At 39.1% G+C, this 15,845-nt stretch overlaps 1 protein-coding gene across 7 annotated transcripts in view; it reads right to left on the reverse strand.

Moving 5' to 3' along the window:
• The window catches only part of TFB1M (transcription factor B1, mitochondrial), a 796,864-nt gene that overhangs the window by 342,770 nt on the left and 438,249 nt on the right, over positions 1 to 15,845 (reverse strand). For 6 of the 7 annotated variants that reach the window (XM_044063432.1, XM_044063422.1, XM_044063418.1 and 3 more), the window contains exon 6: positions 370 to 489. The exons of the other annotated variant lie outside the window; for it this stretch is intronic. In XM_044063432.1, the coding sequence (XP_043919367.1) occupies positions 370 to 489 (120 nt within the window). The remainder of the gene's footprint in view (positions 1 to 369; positions 490 to 15,845) is intronic. 7 annotated transcript variants of the gene reach the window in all.

Here is a 15,845-nt window from a genome sequence, read left to right on the forward strand (position 1 = left end):
GTGCCGAGTAAGACATTTTCATAATTGATGTATGTTTTCAGTTTTATTATCTAAAAAAAGGAAATATTTCCTGTAGATAACATGAATGTAGTGATTTCTGTCTTCTATCATAACTGAATATATTTGTCTTACTTTGCCGGGCAAGGACTACACAAATACCTAAACAAAATACCACAAGGTTGCTGAATTCACATTAGTAGGGTAGTACGTATATTCTGGTGCTGATGTTCAAGAGCTCCATACTGTTCTCAGTCTTTGGTTACTAAATCACAAAGTCCCATTTCTGCACACGATATCAGAAATAACACTAACTTTAGGATCACATTTTTTTTAAATCAACAAATCAGCTATGACAATTCAATCACTCACTTTTGGTTTGGGAACAAATGCTCGACCTGGGATATCAAAGCAGCTCTTCACAGTGCAAAGGTACTGAGACATAACAGACAGCCTGCTTCGCTGCCGACTACCTGTGCAAGCTGTTAGCCTCTGCGGAAAAAATACAAACTGGCTTTAGAATGCAGGACAAGTTATTCATACTCTCTGTTTTTATAGCTAGTAATTTCACACATGCATTATAGTCTATTCTTAGTCAACTGCTTACATAAAAACCTATTAAATTAAACTTTTGTTAAGATTACAATACACTTGAAACAGAAAGAACCACCACTAGTCAACTGAATACTGAAATACTGCGCCATATAGGGTTCCTCCCTGACAAGCTGTATTTAAACAGAGGACCCAGACAGGGGTGTTATATTTGAACAGGGGACCCAGACGGGTGTTGTATTTGAACAGAGGACCCAGACAGGGGTTTTGTTCTTTCTTTCCCCTTTGTCACTTGATTTACATTTAGAGCCACTGAAAAAGAAAATAAGGGACCTGCTCATTTAAGGATATAAATGGCATGGTAATCAAGAAAAGTTGCTTTATTGAGACAGTTTCAAGTCTTCTCTGGATATAAAATTGATGAAGACAAAAAAAAAAGGCTATAACACTATGTATCAATATATAACTTGGTTCAGCAATACCCTTATTTATGGGGACATGATAAAAAAATAAGTATTTAGGTGTACGGACTAAAAAGGAGTCTGTTATAGCAGCTAAGGATATCTGGGAAGAGATTAAAATAAGATAATATAAAAATTGAGAAACTGGAAGGTCTTTTGGATATGGATTTTAAGATGCAAGGAATGAAATGTTTTAGTCCCTTTAGTTTAATATACAGGTCAAGTATATTTTTATCTACAAGAAAAGATGTGGATGACAATTAATAAAAAGTTGAAGGAATATATTTGGGAGGGGAAGAGGGCAACAATTAGGTGGGATAAGTTGATTCTCTCCACAGAACAAGGTGGTTTAGAATTACCTGATTGGAAGAGATACTTTTTAAAGCTATGCAGTAAAAGCTCATATACATAACACAAGCAGAAGGTTACATATCAAAATGGAAACAGGTGATGCTGAAATTGACACTCATCTGACAGTTATGCTGAGCATGGAGTGGGTATATTGTGTTTTATCCAGTCATCTTAATTAGAAAAAAAACACATGACATGTATACGTTTGAGGATATTTTTCAGGATTCAGACAGAACCAAATTCATTAAGTTAAATACACATATGGCAATAATAAGTGTGGTTTTAATGAAATAAATATGAAAGCAAAGATGATGTTGATGTAAATGTCTGAAAATAATTGTTGAAATCAGAATTGCAGTCATAAATGTAAATACTATGACTAACAGCAGCTACTTACGTGAATATTATTAAAGCATAACTTGATTAGAAATTTTACAGAAGAGTCCCACCTGTGCCCCTAGGCATAGGATAGATGTCTGCTGCTAGGGTAACTCACACAACCTGAGCTGGCCAAGTCCAAAATTGGTGAGCACATTATCAGGTTAAGAACTGGAGTCAGGTGCAGCTAGATGACAAACAGCAGAATGGACGCACAGAACCCAGACCTTTGCAATGGAAACTGTCTTTAGAATTGAAAAACATCATCTAAAAAGTGAGAAAAGAGCGTGAGCTGGTGTAAAAGGTGGAAAAGCACATGCAAGATATAGTTAGTTGGACTCATCACTGTAGGATATAGAATCAACTTCTAAATCAGGGGTAGCATGTCTCATATTTTGGAGATGTTCCCTGTTGTAGGATTGTATAGTTCTCACATAAGTTGTTCCAGGCAGATATGGGGACATTCACAAGCTCTTGGCCATGGGCCATACAGCTGGAGTTTTACAAAATGGGTGAGAAGCTTGCCACAGTATGACCACAAGTTAAAGCAGAAAAAAATAATGACTGCTTCCTTACCAAATAACTGTATAGACTATTCAGCCTTCCTGAAGAAGGTGGACGAGGTGTTCGTGAGAGTGCTTCCTGCTGACTCTAAGTCTTACTAGCAGACTTAATACTAAACTGCTTAAAAGGCATGATTAGGAAGAAAATACAGTTGTGTACACTTAACATAAATGTAGATGTTCGAGTGTATTCACTGTTGCAGTCATCACCTGTGGGTTATCCCTGTTGTGGTAGCCCTCGGATGGCCTGAATACCAGAGTCAATGTTTTTCTGCATTGGCTGCTGTCGCTTCTGACTGTAGTCAGGTTGTCAGTGCTATAAAGCAAGGCAGCCGACATCATTACATCAGTATTTCTTGCCCTAACCTGTTAGAACACAAGGAAATATGGTAAAGTGGTCCTTGTGGGAGAAACTGAGGTCTCCCCAAGGAAGAGGATATAAAGGGAAGGAGGGTGGGAAACCAGGACTGCAACAGTGAATACACTCGAACATCTACATTTACGGTAAATGTACACAACTGTACTATGTTCTCAGTGTTTCACTGTTGCAGTCATCACTTGTGGGAGAATTCCCAAAGCTGAGTAGAGGGGTGGAAGGATAAGTTAGAGACCTAGGCCTGGGTCAGCAACCCATGCAGAACTGCAGAGGCAAACCCTGCCCTAGCCTTAGAGAAATGAGGTAGGTGGTAATGCTTTGTAAAGGTATGGACAGAGGTTCAGGTGACAGCTTCTAAGATGTCCTGGTGGGGACTCCTCTGAGGATTGCTGTGGAAGTGGAGGCTGCCTAGTGGAATGGGTATGAACAGACTTAGGGGGAGGTTTTCCATGTAGTCTGTAGCAGAAATGGATACAGTGTGATATCCATTTGGAAATGGTTTGCTTGGAAATGGGCTTCGCTCTGCCCCTGGGGCAAAGCTGACAAGAAGCTGGTCTGTTTTTCTGAAGGGTTTAGTAAGATCCAGGTAGTATCCATGCTGTCTGTGCATGTCTAGTGAGTGCAGAATTCATTCCCCCTTGTTTTGAGGGTTTGGAAAGAAAGTGGGTAGATGTATGGCCTGGCTGAGGGTCACATCGAACACTACCTTGGGCATAAAGGACGGGTTAGTCCTCAGGGAGACCCTGTCTGCATGGAAAATGATGAAGGGCTCCACAGCCATGAGTGCTTGAAGTTCTGAAAACCTTCCGGCTGAGGTGACAGCTAGTAAGAAAACAGTCTTCAAAGAGAGGTATCTCAATTCTGTTGAGGCTACAGGTTCAAAAAGTGGCAAATTTAGCTTTTCTAAAACATAGTTCAGGTCCCAGGCTGGCATGGGTGGCCTTCTGCAGGGTCTGACATTAGAAGCCCCTTTGAGGAATTGTTTAATCAAAGGATGTGAAAAGAGGGGCTGTTCTGTATTGAAATGAGCTGAAATGGCTGAGGCATGGATTTTAATAGAAGAGAAGGAGAGGCCACTATTGAGTAACTCGGCTAGGTAGTCCAGAATAAGAGGGATGGATAGGTTGTGAGGTACTACTCTGTCTGGACTGGCTCCAGGACCAGAATCTTTTCCATTTCTCTGCATAAGATTTTTTTGGTGCTGGGTTTTCTGGCCTCTGTGATCATGTCTAGGACCTGTTTGCTTAACAAGGGCTCCTTGATTGCTTTTAACTGATTCTTTCCGGAGCAGCTCAGAAAATGCTGCCTGCTTACTTCCACCATAGTGACAACAGTGCAGCCTGAGCTCATTTTCAGATAATCCATTTGTAATACCATACAGAAAACAAATGTTCATAACTCTTTAACCATAACAGCTAGACAAAATGTAAATGGGAAAGTTGATTAGCAGACACTGACATTTCCAACAGTGTAAACATTGAAAGTGTGTATCTAAGTCTTATTAAATATTTGCCAATGAATGCTGATATTGTGCATATTTTTTACCTTTTTGGTAAAACAAATCACAGTATCTTGGTGAATGTACCATGTAGACCCATACAATTTGTAACTGATTTGTTTGTATGAATGTTAGCTTTAACCTTAACCATTACTGTGTGATGCTCCATTATGGCGATATTCTCAGAAATATGATTAATATAATATTTCTCATACTTGATAAATAAACTAAGCATAATATCTCATCACCTATAACAGACAGAGACTACATGTCAGTGTACAAGTTGTGTGGCTCAATGTCAACTTCAAAATGATACATCATTTGTGGCATCACCATGCTCCCGTGCAAAGATATGGGCATATTGTCTGGATCCAGAGTACACATGCTGCAAGTATTATGGAAACAAATTTTCAGAATTGATCTTTTACCCCAAACTGAAACAATCTTTCTACAGTTTATTGTGTTTATTTATTTTATTTTTCAATAGAATAAATTGATAACACTTAATTTGTGTTGAACTCCTGTCATGCATGTTATTGTTCAAACTAAGTTATTAGACTTGATCATTATTATAATATGAATTTTTCTGGTGCACTTTCAGTGGTTCTCATTTCTTCACAAAGTTCTCAGAAATCACCGCCCATCTCTTCTGTTATAATATGAGCTAGAAGAAATTATGCTTTGTTTTCCTTAGGCTTAAGCTTTTTGATGTATTTTAGTTAATGCAAGTAACTCACTATGGTAGAAGCCTGCTCCTTCTGCTTGGCCGACTGGAATAAACCTGAGACCTCTCCTACTTAAATACTTACAAGATGGCTCTAAGCGCTTTTGTGGTCTAGCTAACTTCAGTAGCTCCTTAAATTATGGAGACATAATGCAATATGGCAGTTTGGCTTGTAGTTTAAAGGCTGCAAAGTTCTAATCATCTTCATTCTATTTCAGCAGTCCTAGGTGTGATTTCTTTTTCTTCCACTTGCAAACTGTGTGATTCCCAACAAGTCATATAACCAACCACACATTACTCGTGGCTCATTGCTAAAAAGGGAAACTCAGGTCCAGTTGCATAACCTTTTTAGCAACAAATAAATAAATGAATACAAGGGTTTGATTTCTTCACGTTTGATTCCAATTTCAAGAACTTTTTTGATGAAAAAGCACATGTCTTAAATGATTCCTGGGACTGTTTGAGACAACTAGCAATATGAAAAGGATGTATGTTTTGTAACTAATAATGTAAATACATGTTTTTGGTGATCCCAAGCAAGTTGGGACTTAAATGATTTTCTGAAGGCTTGGCCATTGGGCAGTCTTCACCCAAAATGAGGTTATGGATTTAGTTTTCTCTTTTGATTTTGTATATTTTGATGGAGAATACTTTGAGCAGATTAGTGGTGTTATGTTGGAAGCAGCACATCAGCCAGTCATGCAAACATTGTTATGTGGTACTGGGAGCCAGCATATATTTTTAACTCACATGGTACTGGGTGCCAGCATATGTTCTCAGCTCACACTCTACAGGGAGCCAGCATCTGTTATTAAATCCCATTGCACTGTGAGCCAGCATTATTTATTTCTTTTATTTTATTGATTTAAGTTTGATGAACAGGGAAGTCCACTGGGCCAAGAACAGACCATTTTCAGTGGAGGTCCAGGGAGAAAAGCTCCACAATAATTGCAAGTTACATTTCACATAGGTTGGTACTATGCTATCAGCCCTAGGGCCTATACAAGCCTAGCCATAACAATTCCCTGGCTATTTCTTCCCACATTATTTACTTCCTGGACCCCTATCTAGCAGGGCAACTGACATGATTCCCATGGTGAATTTCCTTTCTCCCATACAATATGGACTAAAGAAACTGTGATATTAGTACATGTATATAGCATACAGACACAGTTATTTTACCATGCTGTAAGGAGTAATGCCTGTCCTCAAAATGAGGCATTACTTGGACACTGACATGCTCCCTTGCAAAGTTATCTACCAAAATATGAAATAAATCATAATTTCCAAAACCTAAGTCCTAAACAAACTTTGATATCTGTACATGTGTGCAGCATACAGACACAGTTCTTTTACCACGTTGTAACTATTAATACTGTCTTCAAAATAAGGTATTATTTAGCACACTGACATGCTCCCTTGCAAAGTTATTTACCAAAATATGAAAAAAATCATAATTTTCATAACCTTAGCCCTCAGACTGTGATATCTGTACATGTGCACAGCATATAGACACAGTTCTTTTATCATGTTGTAAGGAATGACACTGTCTTCAAAATGAGGTATCACTTGGCACAATGACATGCTCACTAGCAAAGTTATTTACCAAAATATGAAAAAAATCAATTTATATAACCTAAGTCCTAAACAAATTGTGATGGCTGTACATGTGCACAGCATACACCCACAGTTCTTTTTTCATCTTGTAACTATTAATACTGCCTTCAAAATGAGGTATGACTTAGCTTGTTGACATGTTCTCTTACAAAGTTATTTAGCAAAATATGAAAAATATCATAATTCCCATAACCATGGTCCTAATCAAACTGCTATTTCTGTACATGTGCATGGCATACAGATACAGTTATTTTTACATCTTGTAAGTACTAGTACTAGTACGGTCTTCAAAATGAGGTACTACTTGGCATGTTAACATGTTCCTTGACAAAGTTAGTTACCAAAATATGAAAAGAAAATATTATAAGTCTCATACTGCATATAGTTTTTAACATGGGGTATTACTCAGCATGTTGACAACTTCCTTAGCAAACATTTACAACTAAATATGAAAAATATCATGGTCACTCAAAAACATATGGACTATCCCACACCTGTGCTTGCAATATGATAATGACTTTTAGTAATCTGAATAACAGGGGCAGCTGCCAATGATTTTACCTGACAAGTGCTAATGACTCAGTGTTATACTGTAACTGCACAAATAATGGGATAATGACCTGCATGTCTTTACTGTAAGATTCTGCACGCTCATACAAAGGTGATAATTGCTCCACATAACCTTTTGAGCAAACATTCATTACATTCATGGTGCAAGTATTCTGTATGACCGAGTCATTATCATCCGTCAGGAAAAGCCAGGAGTAGTCCAGTAAAGTAAGTTGTATAACATTTTTATATCACTTAGTCCTTCCTTTCATCTAAATTCTACATGACTGACAACAGCAAATAAATTTAGTTCAGGATGGTTATTCTCTTCATACAGTTCCTCAGCATCCATACATATTTTGTATCAAGTGAATGGAGAACAGATACAGTCATTACCCTACATTAGGGAAGACCATTCACAGACACAGACTTAAGTCTGATCAGCCTCATATGTAAGCCACGGAAAGATTTATCATGGAACTTAGCAATAAGGACATAAGAATCCCCCAAACACTTGACTTATCTCATTTTAGATTTGTCAAAAGCCGGCCATGCTTACTCAACCTAGTGGATTGCTATAAAAATAGCAGTAAAGCAATGGATGAAGGTAAAACAGTACACACTGCATGCCTCAAACTGGCCAAGGCTTTCAACACATTATCTGCCACTCAGACATAGAAAATCTAAATAAAAAAGGAACTAACCCCTCCATCATCTGATGGATTGCCAACTTGCTCACAGACAGGATGAAGGAGATCAAAATACGGGAAATTATCTCCACAAAGAGACCAGTTACCATTGGAGTCCCCTAGGGTTTAGTGCTAGGACCTCTCCTGTTTGTCATCTATTTCTCTGAAGTAAAAAAAAAAAAAAAACTACTAAAGGGTTCTGGCTGACATGTTTGCAGGAGACTACAAGCTAAGAGCACTATTAAATCCTTAAATGATTTAGCCATCCTACAGTTAGGTTTGTCTCAAACAAGTAATTGGTGCTAGAACCATGGTCTGAAACTAAATGTCAAAAAATGTGTCATCATATCCTTTGGGAACTTGTCTACCCTGAAGAACTACCACATTGATGATACCCTCCCGAAAGCTGACCCAGTTATTCAGAATTTGGGAGCACACTAAGTAATGAACTACTTCTGTTTGGAGTGACACCTTTTGCACTTACATGGATGCTGGAAATAAAGCAAAGACAAAAAAAAAGAAAGAAATAAAAAATAAAATAAGGTTAATGACACCCATCATATAGGAAAAATCATTGCAATGCCAGAGATATTTGCATTATCAACTGAAGCCAATTCCATTCCCACAACAACACAATTCTTCAGATGTATCAACAGAAGATACAGTACTTTACATCCTCAGCCACTATCTAGCCCTCCCCCATACCTGGGTGGCATACCTAGCACAAGTACCACTAACCACGGAACACTATACAAATTATAATGATAGCTATGAGGATAGGAGCTATACATTTGCGAATTATGTGTGGAGAAATATCTGTTGGACAGTATGAATTGTCCATGCATTACGTAGCATAGCTCACAGGCTGCACTGCGTTCACCAAACATTATCTTTGCAACTTTACACTATCACATTGTGAATGTCATGGCCCACAGATGTGGATTAGATGCCACTTCAGCTTTGTAAGTTACAGAGAGTGAATTACGGTGCCTACAAAAATAATTAAGCATCAAAGACTTATCTCGTTTATGTATTGTTTTAGAATTTCATTGTCATTTATTCACTAAATATAAAATAAAAAATGACAAATATTTAGCATGAAAGTCAATAAAAGAAACAGCAATAAAACAAAACATTTAAAATGAAATGTGAGATGTCAGGAGTCAAACAGATTTTCGAAAAGAAATGGAAGGTTGAGCTACTTGTAAAGGTAATCTCAGAGTTACACATACCCATACTTGAAAACAAATAGTTTGTTCTTCAAGAGAAAAGTTAAACAGGCAAATGTTGGCTTACGTGAGGTCTCAAAACAGGTTCAACGAACATCTAGCAGTACCTCGTCTATGAACATAGAAGATGAAACAGGCAGTAGAAGCAGGAGCTATTGGACACTGACAGGACCCAGACAATGTTAGACCCAAAAGTTTAAAAGCAAGCTCTAAAACAGACTTGTACCAGCTGGTGCCCAGTCAGAGTCCGGAAGCCCCTGTCTAACATGACTGCAGGGGGAAGCTCCATCAGGGAGTATGGCTGCAGAATTCTGTACCTGTTGCAGCTGAGTGACGTCACTTTCTGTAAACACATGGCAATGGTCCTTACATTACATCAGCATGGAAGACACAATAGCGTGAGCCACCATCCCATGGTCCACAGAAAGAATAAAAAGTTTGATGCATGCAATAACTTGTTGACAGAGAAACATAGTGTCTGCAGTACACCTCATATGTAGTACTTAATTATCAGCTCATTTTCAAGAACCATGCCTAAATCCTGGAAAAAAAGATATGAATTCCAGTCGACTCCCACACAACAAATAAAGAGTGAAGGACTGGAACATGTACATAATGGACCTTGTCATGCACTGCCATCACCTCCATCTTTGTTATGCCAAGATTATGTAAAATAAAGGATACCCAGTCTATGAGTGGTACAGAATAGGACCCTTTTAAACTCTATAGATAAGTGAATGGCTAATGAGGAAGAAGCTCCAGAAAAGACTTACTGAATGTGATCAGAAATATAACTGACTGACTATCCAAGTACTACAGATGATAAACTACAATGAGTTTGAAGCTACTTAAGTTTCCTTGACTGACAGTAACATCAAGGGAGACCATGAAATATAAAGTTGGAAAATGGACACTAATCTCTCTTGATAAGAATACCAGTAACCATCATTTTCAGAGTCATCTCAGTGCTGTGACTGATTTGATATAAACCCAGACTGACAAGTGTGAAGAGTGGGTAAAGATAGTTGAAGGCTGCCAGCCTAGCCAGATAGAATTTTGCAGATAATTCTGCCATTTGTAAATATGAATGCAAACTACAGGCTTGTTGTCTTAAATGTAAAGAAATACTGTTACATGTGGAACTGGAAATAAATGTGACAACAGTGCCCTCTACTGACCAAAGTAAAGCATGTGGTGACCCTTTGATGCAGACAGTGGTGCCGAGGGGTCTAGATGAAGAAATTCTTCCTATTGTTTTAATCAAGAGTTAAATTGCTAGATTTGAACATGCAAATGTATTTTTATTGCTCTGCTCCTGACCAGCTGCAAGATAACAAAAGGGAGATGTTAAGAATGTGAATGCAGTTTCTGTTAGCCTGGGAACCCAGGAAAGTGTGAAGAATGATGTAATGTAAATCAGAACTGCAATTTCAATTCAAACAGAGAGAACCAGAGGGGATTGAGCATTTTTGTCTTGACCATCCAACTCATCAGCACTCTGACTGTTTTCTTATGTAAGTTTATCTTAGACTTGTGTTCTCTCTTAGAAATAGCTAGGAACTAGAAAGATTAGACTAAGTGTTTTTCTGTGATGTCAGAACTGTACTACTGAATTAATTTAAGTATTTCTCTGTGATATCTGAACTCTTGACTAGCACTGTGTAGTAAGTATTGTCTTGTGTTTTTATTATTTATTATTAAACATTTTAAAACCTTTCAGCTGTGGCTGTTTTGTGTAGAGATAATTTAAGCTCCAGAATACATTGCATATTTATAGTGATTATTGTACCAAGTCACTCCAATAACCCTAGACTGTTTAGTTATACTACCAATTGGACAGTTAATATTGTACAGTAATAATTGGACACTCTTTTAAGGGCTTTTGAGTAGCTGATAAATATTAGCTGGGTGGTGGCAAGTGCTACTACCGTACAGTCTGGGTAATAGGGACACAGAGAACCTGTGTCAGCCTTTCCCAGGAGTGTCTGTGTGTTTGTATAAACTCTTATCTCAAAGTGTGTGTGTGTGTGTGTGTCAGCTACTTGGGCAGGGACACAAAGCACTGGTTGGACAGAGAGGGTGCTGGAGGTTTTAGCTTGCCCAGCTAGGCTGAGGTCTGGACCCTATAGCTGTGCCAGTGGGGAGTCCTATTGGGGACCTGGAGTGCAAGGGAGCGACCCGCCCCGGACTGTGATCTCTGTGTGCTCTTAAGGGAAATTGCACTTTACTGTGTGTATTTGTTATCCTTTCCTTCATACATGAAATGCCCTTCTCTGGTGTTAGTGGTGAGGATTGAGACTCTTTCATTGCTGGGCCAGGGCACGGGTGTCACAACAAGGATCAAGTAGGTTGCAGGACATTAATTAGAAATACATTATTATACAAGCTCCATTTAGTTATGGTACTGATGAATGCACTATTAAAAGCTCTCCCTGATTTTATTTGCCTGCAGTTTTATCTAGGTCTCCAGGTTCCCTGTAAAAAACATCTTCTCTAAGCAAGGAAAAATAAAACAAACAAAAATCTTTTTGTAAAACTGCTTGCAATTAATATAAAAAGCAGTTTGTTACAGTTCAAACAATAAAAATAACAGGCGCATTAGCGCTTCAGCCGTGACCGCAAATGTAGTATCGGTATTTATTTATGAAGCTGATACTGTACTGCCTCACCATCGCACAGTTACAGCTGGTATAGCAGTAAGCAGACCTCAAAAAAAAATACAAGGTGGTGAATTACATGTAAATGCATGTTAATTCACATTATATTTTCTGTTAATATCAAGTTCTATAAAGTGGAAGCCTGACTACCTTGATTATGTCTGCATCTGTAATCTTAGAGATAGCAGGTTAAAAGCTAAACAGCTGATATCCGAGACAGGTCAGCATCTGTCAAGCTCCACTGACCCATTATACACACCTTTGGAGAGGCTGGCTGATAAAGTGATTACTAGATTCAAAAAGGCAGTAAGTGACATACCCCTGGATTCACTATCCTTCCGTGCAGGACTAGCTTAGTCCTGCATGGAAGCGGCCGTTTAGGAGCAGGATGGCAGTGCGCCATGCATATTAATGAAGGTGCACTGCCTGAGCTCCTAATCTTAAATGGAGCATGTAAGAGTGCAGGGGGCATGTCTGAGAGCAGAGCTCTCAGAATATACGCACCCCCTGCAATGAAGAACAGCAGAAAAGTTAAAAAAGAATGAGCGAGACCACTCATAGGTGTACATATACCCCCAGCAACATCCCCCCATGTGTACAAGAGCAATAGTTAAAACAACAAATATAAAGATTTTTATTTATGAAACAGATTAAATTTAACTGTAGGTGTGCGGGTTTGCCCATTGCTTAGCTATGGTTAATGCAGCTTAAATGGCAGAAGAGGAAAAAAAGCAAGATATATGCAAATGAAGCAGTACAGCAATAGTGTAGTGGGTAGAGCATTCGCCTTATGAGCAGTCATTCCTGGTTCGAGTCCCACTGCAGCACATTCCATTTTCCATGTCAAATCACTTTATGACCAACATTTTTAGTTGCATAACCTACTAAATAACATATATTTGTTAACTGGAGTACTGCATTAAATGCAGATGTGAGATGTCAGTGTCATAATGTTGCAAAGTCCACAGATAATCCCATGTGCCCCATACGGTATATGTACACAGGAATTAGGGATACAAATGGAAGGTAAAATGTATAATGAATGATAACCCCATACAGCGTCCAAATCCCCCACCTTCCCAAGAGCCATCACACATTACTGTCTAAATTAGTGCAGTGGTAATTGGGAGTAAGCACTACTAAGCAGTAGTAAGCATGAGTAAGCACATTTAAACACTCGTAAGTGGGTATAAGCCCGTTTGCGGGGGGGTGGTAAGCAATGTGCACACAGGTTAAGCAATACTGAAGTCAACTCTTTGTAAGCATATTTAACCGAAGGTTAGCATAGCTTACGCTTGCGCAAACCTGCGCAAGCACGCTTACAAGTGCTTAAAAGTGCCTTAATCACTCTGTATCCAACGGTCGCTGTTCTGGCCAGAAACAAAATAAACAGCCTTTGCAAATCTTGAACCCAGGACCCTGTACACTACAGTCACAGTAGTTAATGACTAAGCCAACACAGCAGTACATAAGATTGAGGTATCACCAAAAAATCCATACTATAGGAAAATCAAACTGAACATGTGAAAGGAATCTATATACAGTCTTATGTTGTATAACCTACTACATAACATAAATATGTGAACTGGAGTACTGCAGTAATCCCAGATGTGAGGTGTAATTGTAATAAAGTGTTGAAGTCCCCTAATAAACACAAGGACCCCATACAGTGTACGTACACATGAATCATGGATAACAGACACATATATAACATGTAATGAATAATAAATCAATGCCAAAAAGCAAATATAATGCAAATTAAATATTAAGCAACGCTAAGCATTGCACAGCCCAGCTTAGTAGGTGTAAGCAATGTGTAGGCCAGCTAACTCAATTTGCCCATTGGTATACCCCTTTAAACAATACCAACCTTAGGTAAGCAGGTTTGCCCATAGTTTAGCGTTTTCAAAACCATCCAATCACGGCAAAGTGTGGGAAATCGGCCCTATTTAAACCCAACAGGCGGGAACAAATCTCATAACTGGTTGTAGCTTCCCCTTGCAGGCACTATGTCTGGAATGGGAGAGGGTTTGCACTTTCGGGCGCAGCGATGGGGCATCCAGGAATCCAGAGTCATGGCAGGACTCCTTGTCAAAGACCATGAGCAGAGACTGCTGCAGGGCCAGTACCAGGGTTCCCAATATAAAACTGAAGCCTGGGACCGTCTCGCCCGTGACCTCACCAGTGCCACTGGCATACCCCGAACTGGTGAATAGGTCAGGCATCTCTATGCCGATCTGAAGCGGCGAAAGGGGGATCTCTTGGAACAGTGGATTCAAGAAGCTAGGAGGACAGGGGAGGTCCCAGCTGTGTGTAAGTATCACTCCATTACCTGTTTAATAATTGCCAGCTCATGTATATTATGGATAGGTATGGCTAAATATTCCTCTTATGTCCTTCACAGCGGCAAGCGAGTGGACTGTGAACCAGGAGGCCCTTGGATGTCGCTTGGAGAGGTTGAGATGCGAGGCAGGTTAGTAATACTTTTCCATGTACTGTCACAGGAAATAAATCTAAAAGTATTAGTAAGTTAATTGCCTGTATACAACCTGCATTGTTTAATATGGCAGGAAGAGTCTCATATAGGCTGTATGTAAATAAAAGCTTGACAATAAAGGTCTAACTGATGGACTGCATGTGCTTACTCTGGCATCATAAAGTAATGTAGATTTGCAATCACTTCAGAGTACTGTTGTATTAAGCAGTATTACCAACACTGTGCAACATAAATAAAATGTGTAGGAATGTCTGTTTATGACTTGTGTAATCCACAAAGGTCATTTAGTACAACTGAGAGAGACAGACAGAAAACAGTGAAAAGACAGGGCAACAAAATTTAAATAGCATAAGCCAACTGAGACGTGAACTGTTGTATGTTTAGCACACACAGCCATGGTTCGAATCTTGGGAGTGGTAGTAGTCTGCATACAGAATCATATCCCACAACTGTACAGATATGTCCAGAATGTCAAGTAAATTAGTCCATATCTGCTGCCTGTCACTCTGTCCCCCTGGGAAATCAGTGGGATGATTCCTGACGTATAGGCAGCAAACAAGGAATACAACTGATTGTCACACATCTATAAGAACAAAGCTGTCACACAAGCAACTCCCCAGAATATTATGAGAGTAATAAGCCAAGTATGTCCCATCTACACCCCCATATTATCAAGCAATGACCACAGTGTGTACAGTAACAGAGTGAGATGTATGTGCATAAAACTAATGTGGAATCTGATACTTTGTGTGGCAACATTCATGTAGTGCTAACAAACATTGCTCCCACAGGTCCGTCAGATAAGAACAATGTGCCCAGAAATAAAAGATTGATACCCTGTACTGGTACTGTTTACTTTGGTATTGTATGGCATTGTTATTGTTGCAGATGCTCTGAATAATTAGGTATTACCTATAACTGTCATCCACACTGTGTTACATAATATAACTGTCTAGGAAATCCTGTATAAAAGAGTGTTGTAATACAAGGTCAGAATGTAAAACCACAGAAATCAGAAAAGAGATATACAGCAATATCTATATAGCACACATAACTGTGATGAACAGTGTTTTAGTTTTAGCAGACAGAGCCATGGTCTAAATCCTGGGAGTGGAAGTAGGCTGCATACAGAATCATACCTCACAACTGTATATGTCCAGAATGTCCAGTATAACGGCCCATATCTGCTGCCTGTCACCCTGTCCCCCTGGGAAATCAGTGGGATGATCCCAGATGTTTAGGCAGTAAACAGGAAATACAACTGATTGTCACACATCTATAAGAACAAACCTGTCACACTAGCAACTCCCCAAAATGTTAAGAGAGTAATACGCCAAGTATGTCCCATCTACACCCCCATGTTGTCTGTGACCAGAGTGTGTACAGTAACAGAGTGAGAAGTATGTGCATAACACTAATGTGGATTCTGGTAATTTGTGTGGCAACATTCAGGTAGTGCTAACAAACATTGCTCCCACGGGTCCGGCAGATGCAAACACTTTGCCTAGAAATAAAAGATTGATACCCTGTACTTGTACTGTTTACTCTGGTATCGTATGGCACTGTGAGTGCTGCAGTAGCTCTGAATAATAAGGTATCACTCATCACTGTCACCCACACTGTGCTACATAATATAACTGTCTAGGAAATCCTCTATAAGAGTGCTGTAAGTCAATAAAGGTTGAAGAGGGCAATAGTCTAAATATG

This window comes from Protopterus annectens, chromosome 1.part0 (assembly GCF_019279795.1).
Source record: "Protopterus annectens isolate FY-2018-M chromosome 1.part0, PAN1.0, whole genome shotgun sequence".
Taxonomy (NCBI): Eukaryota; Metazoa; Chordata; order Ceratodontiformes; family Protopteridae; genus Protopterus; species Protopterus annectens.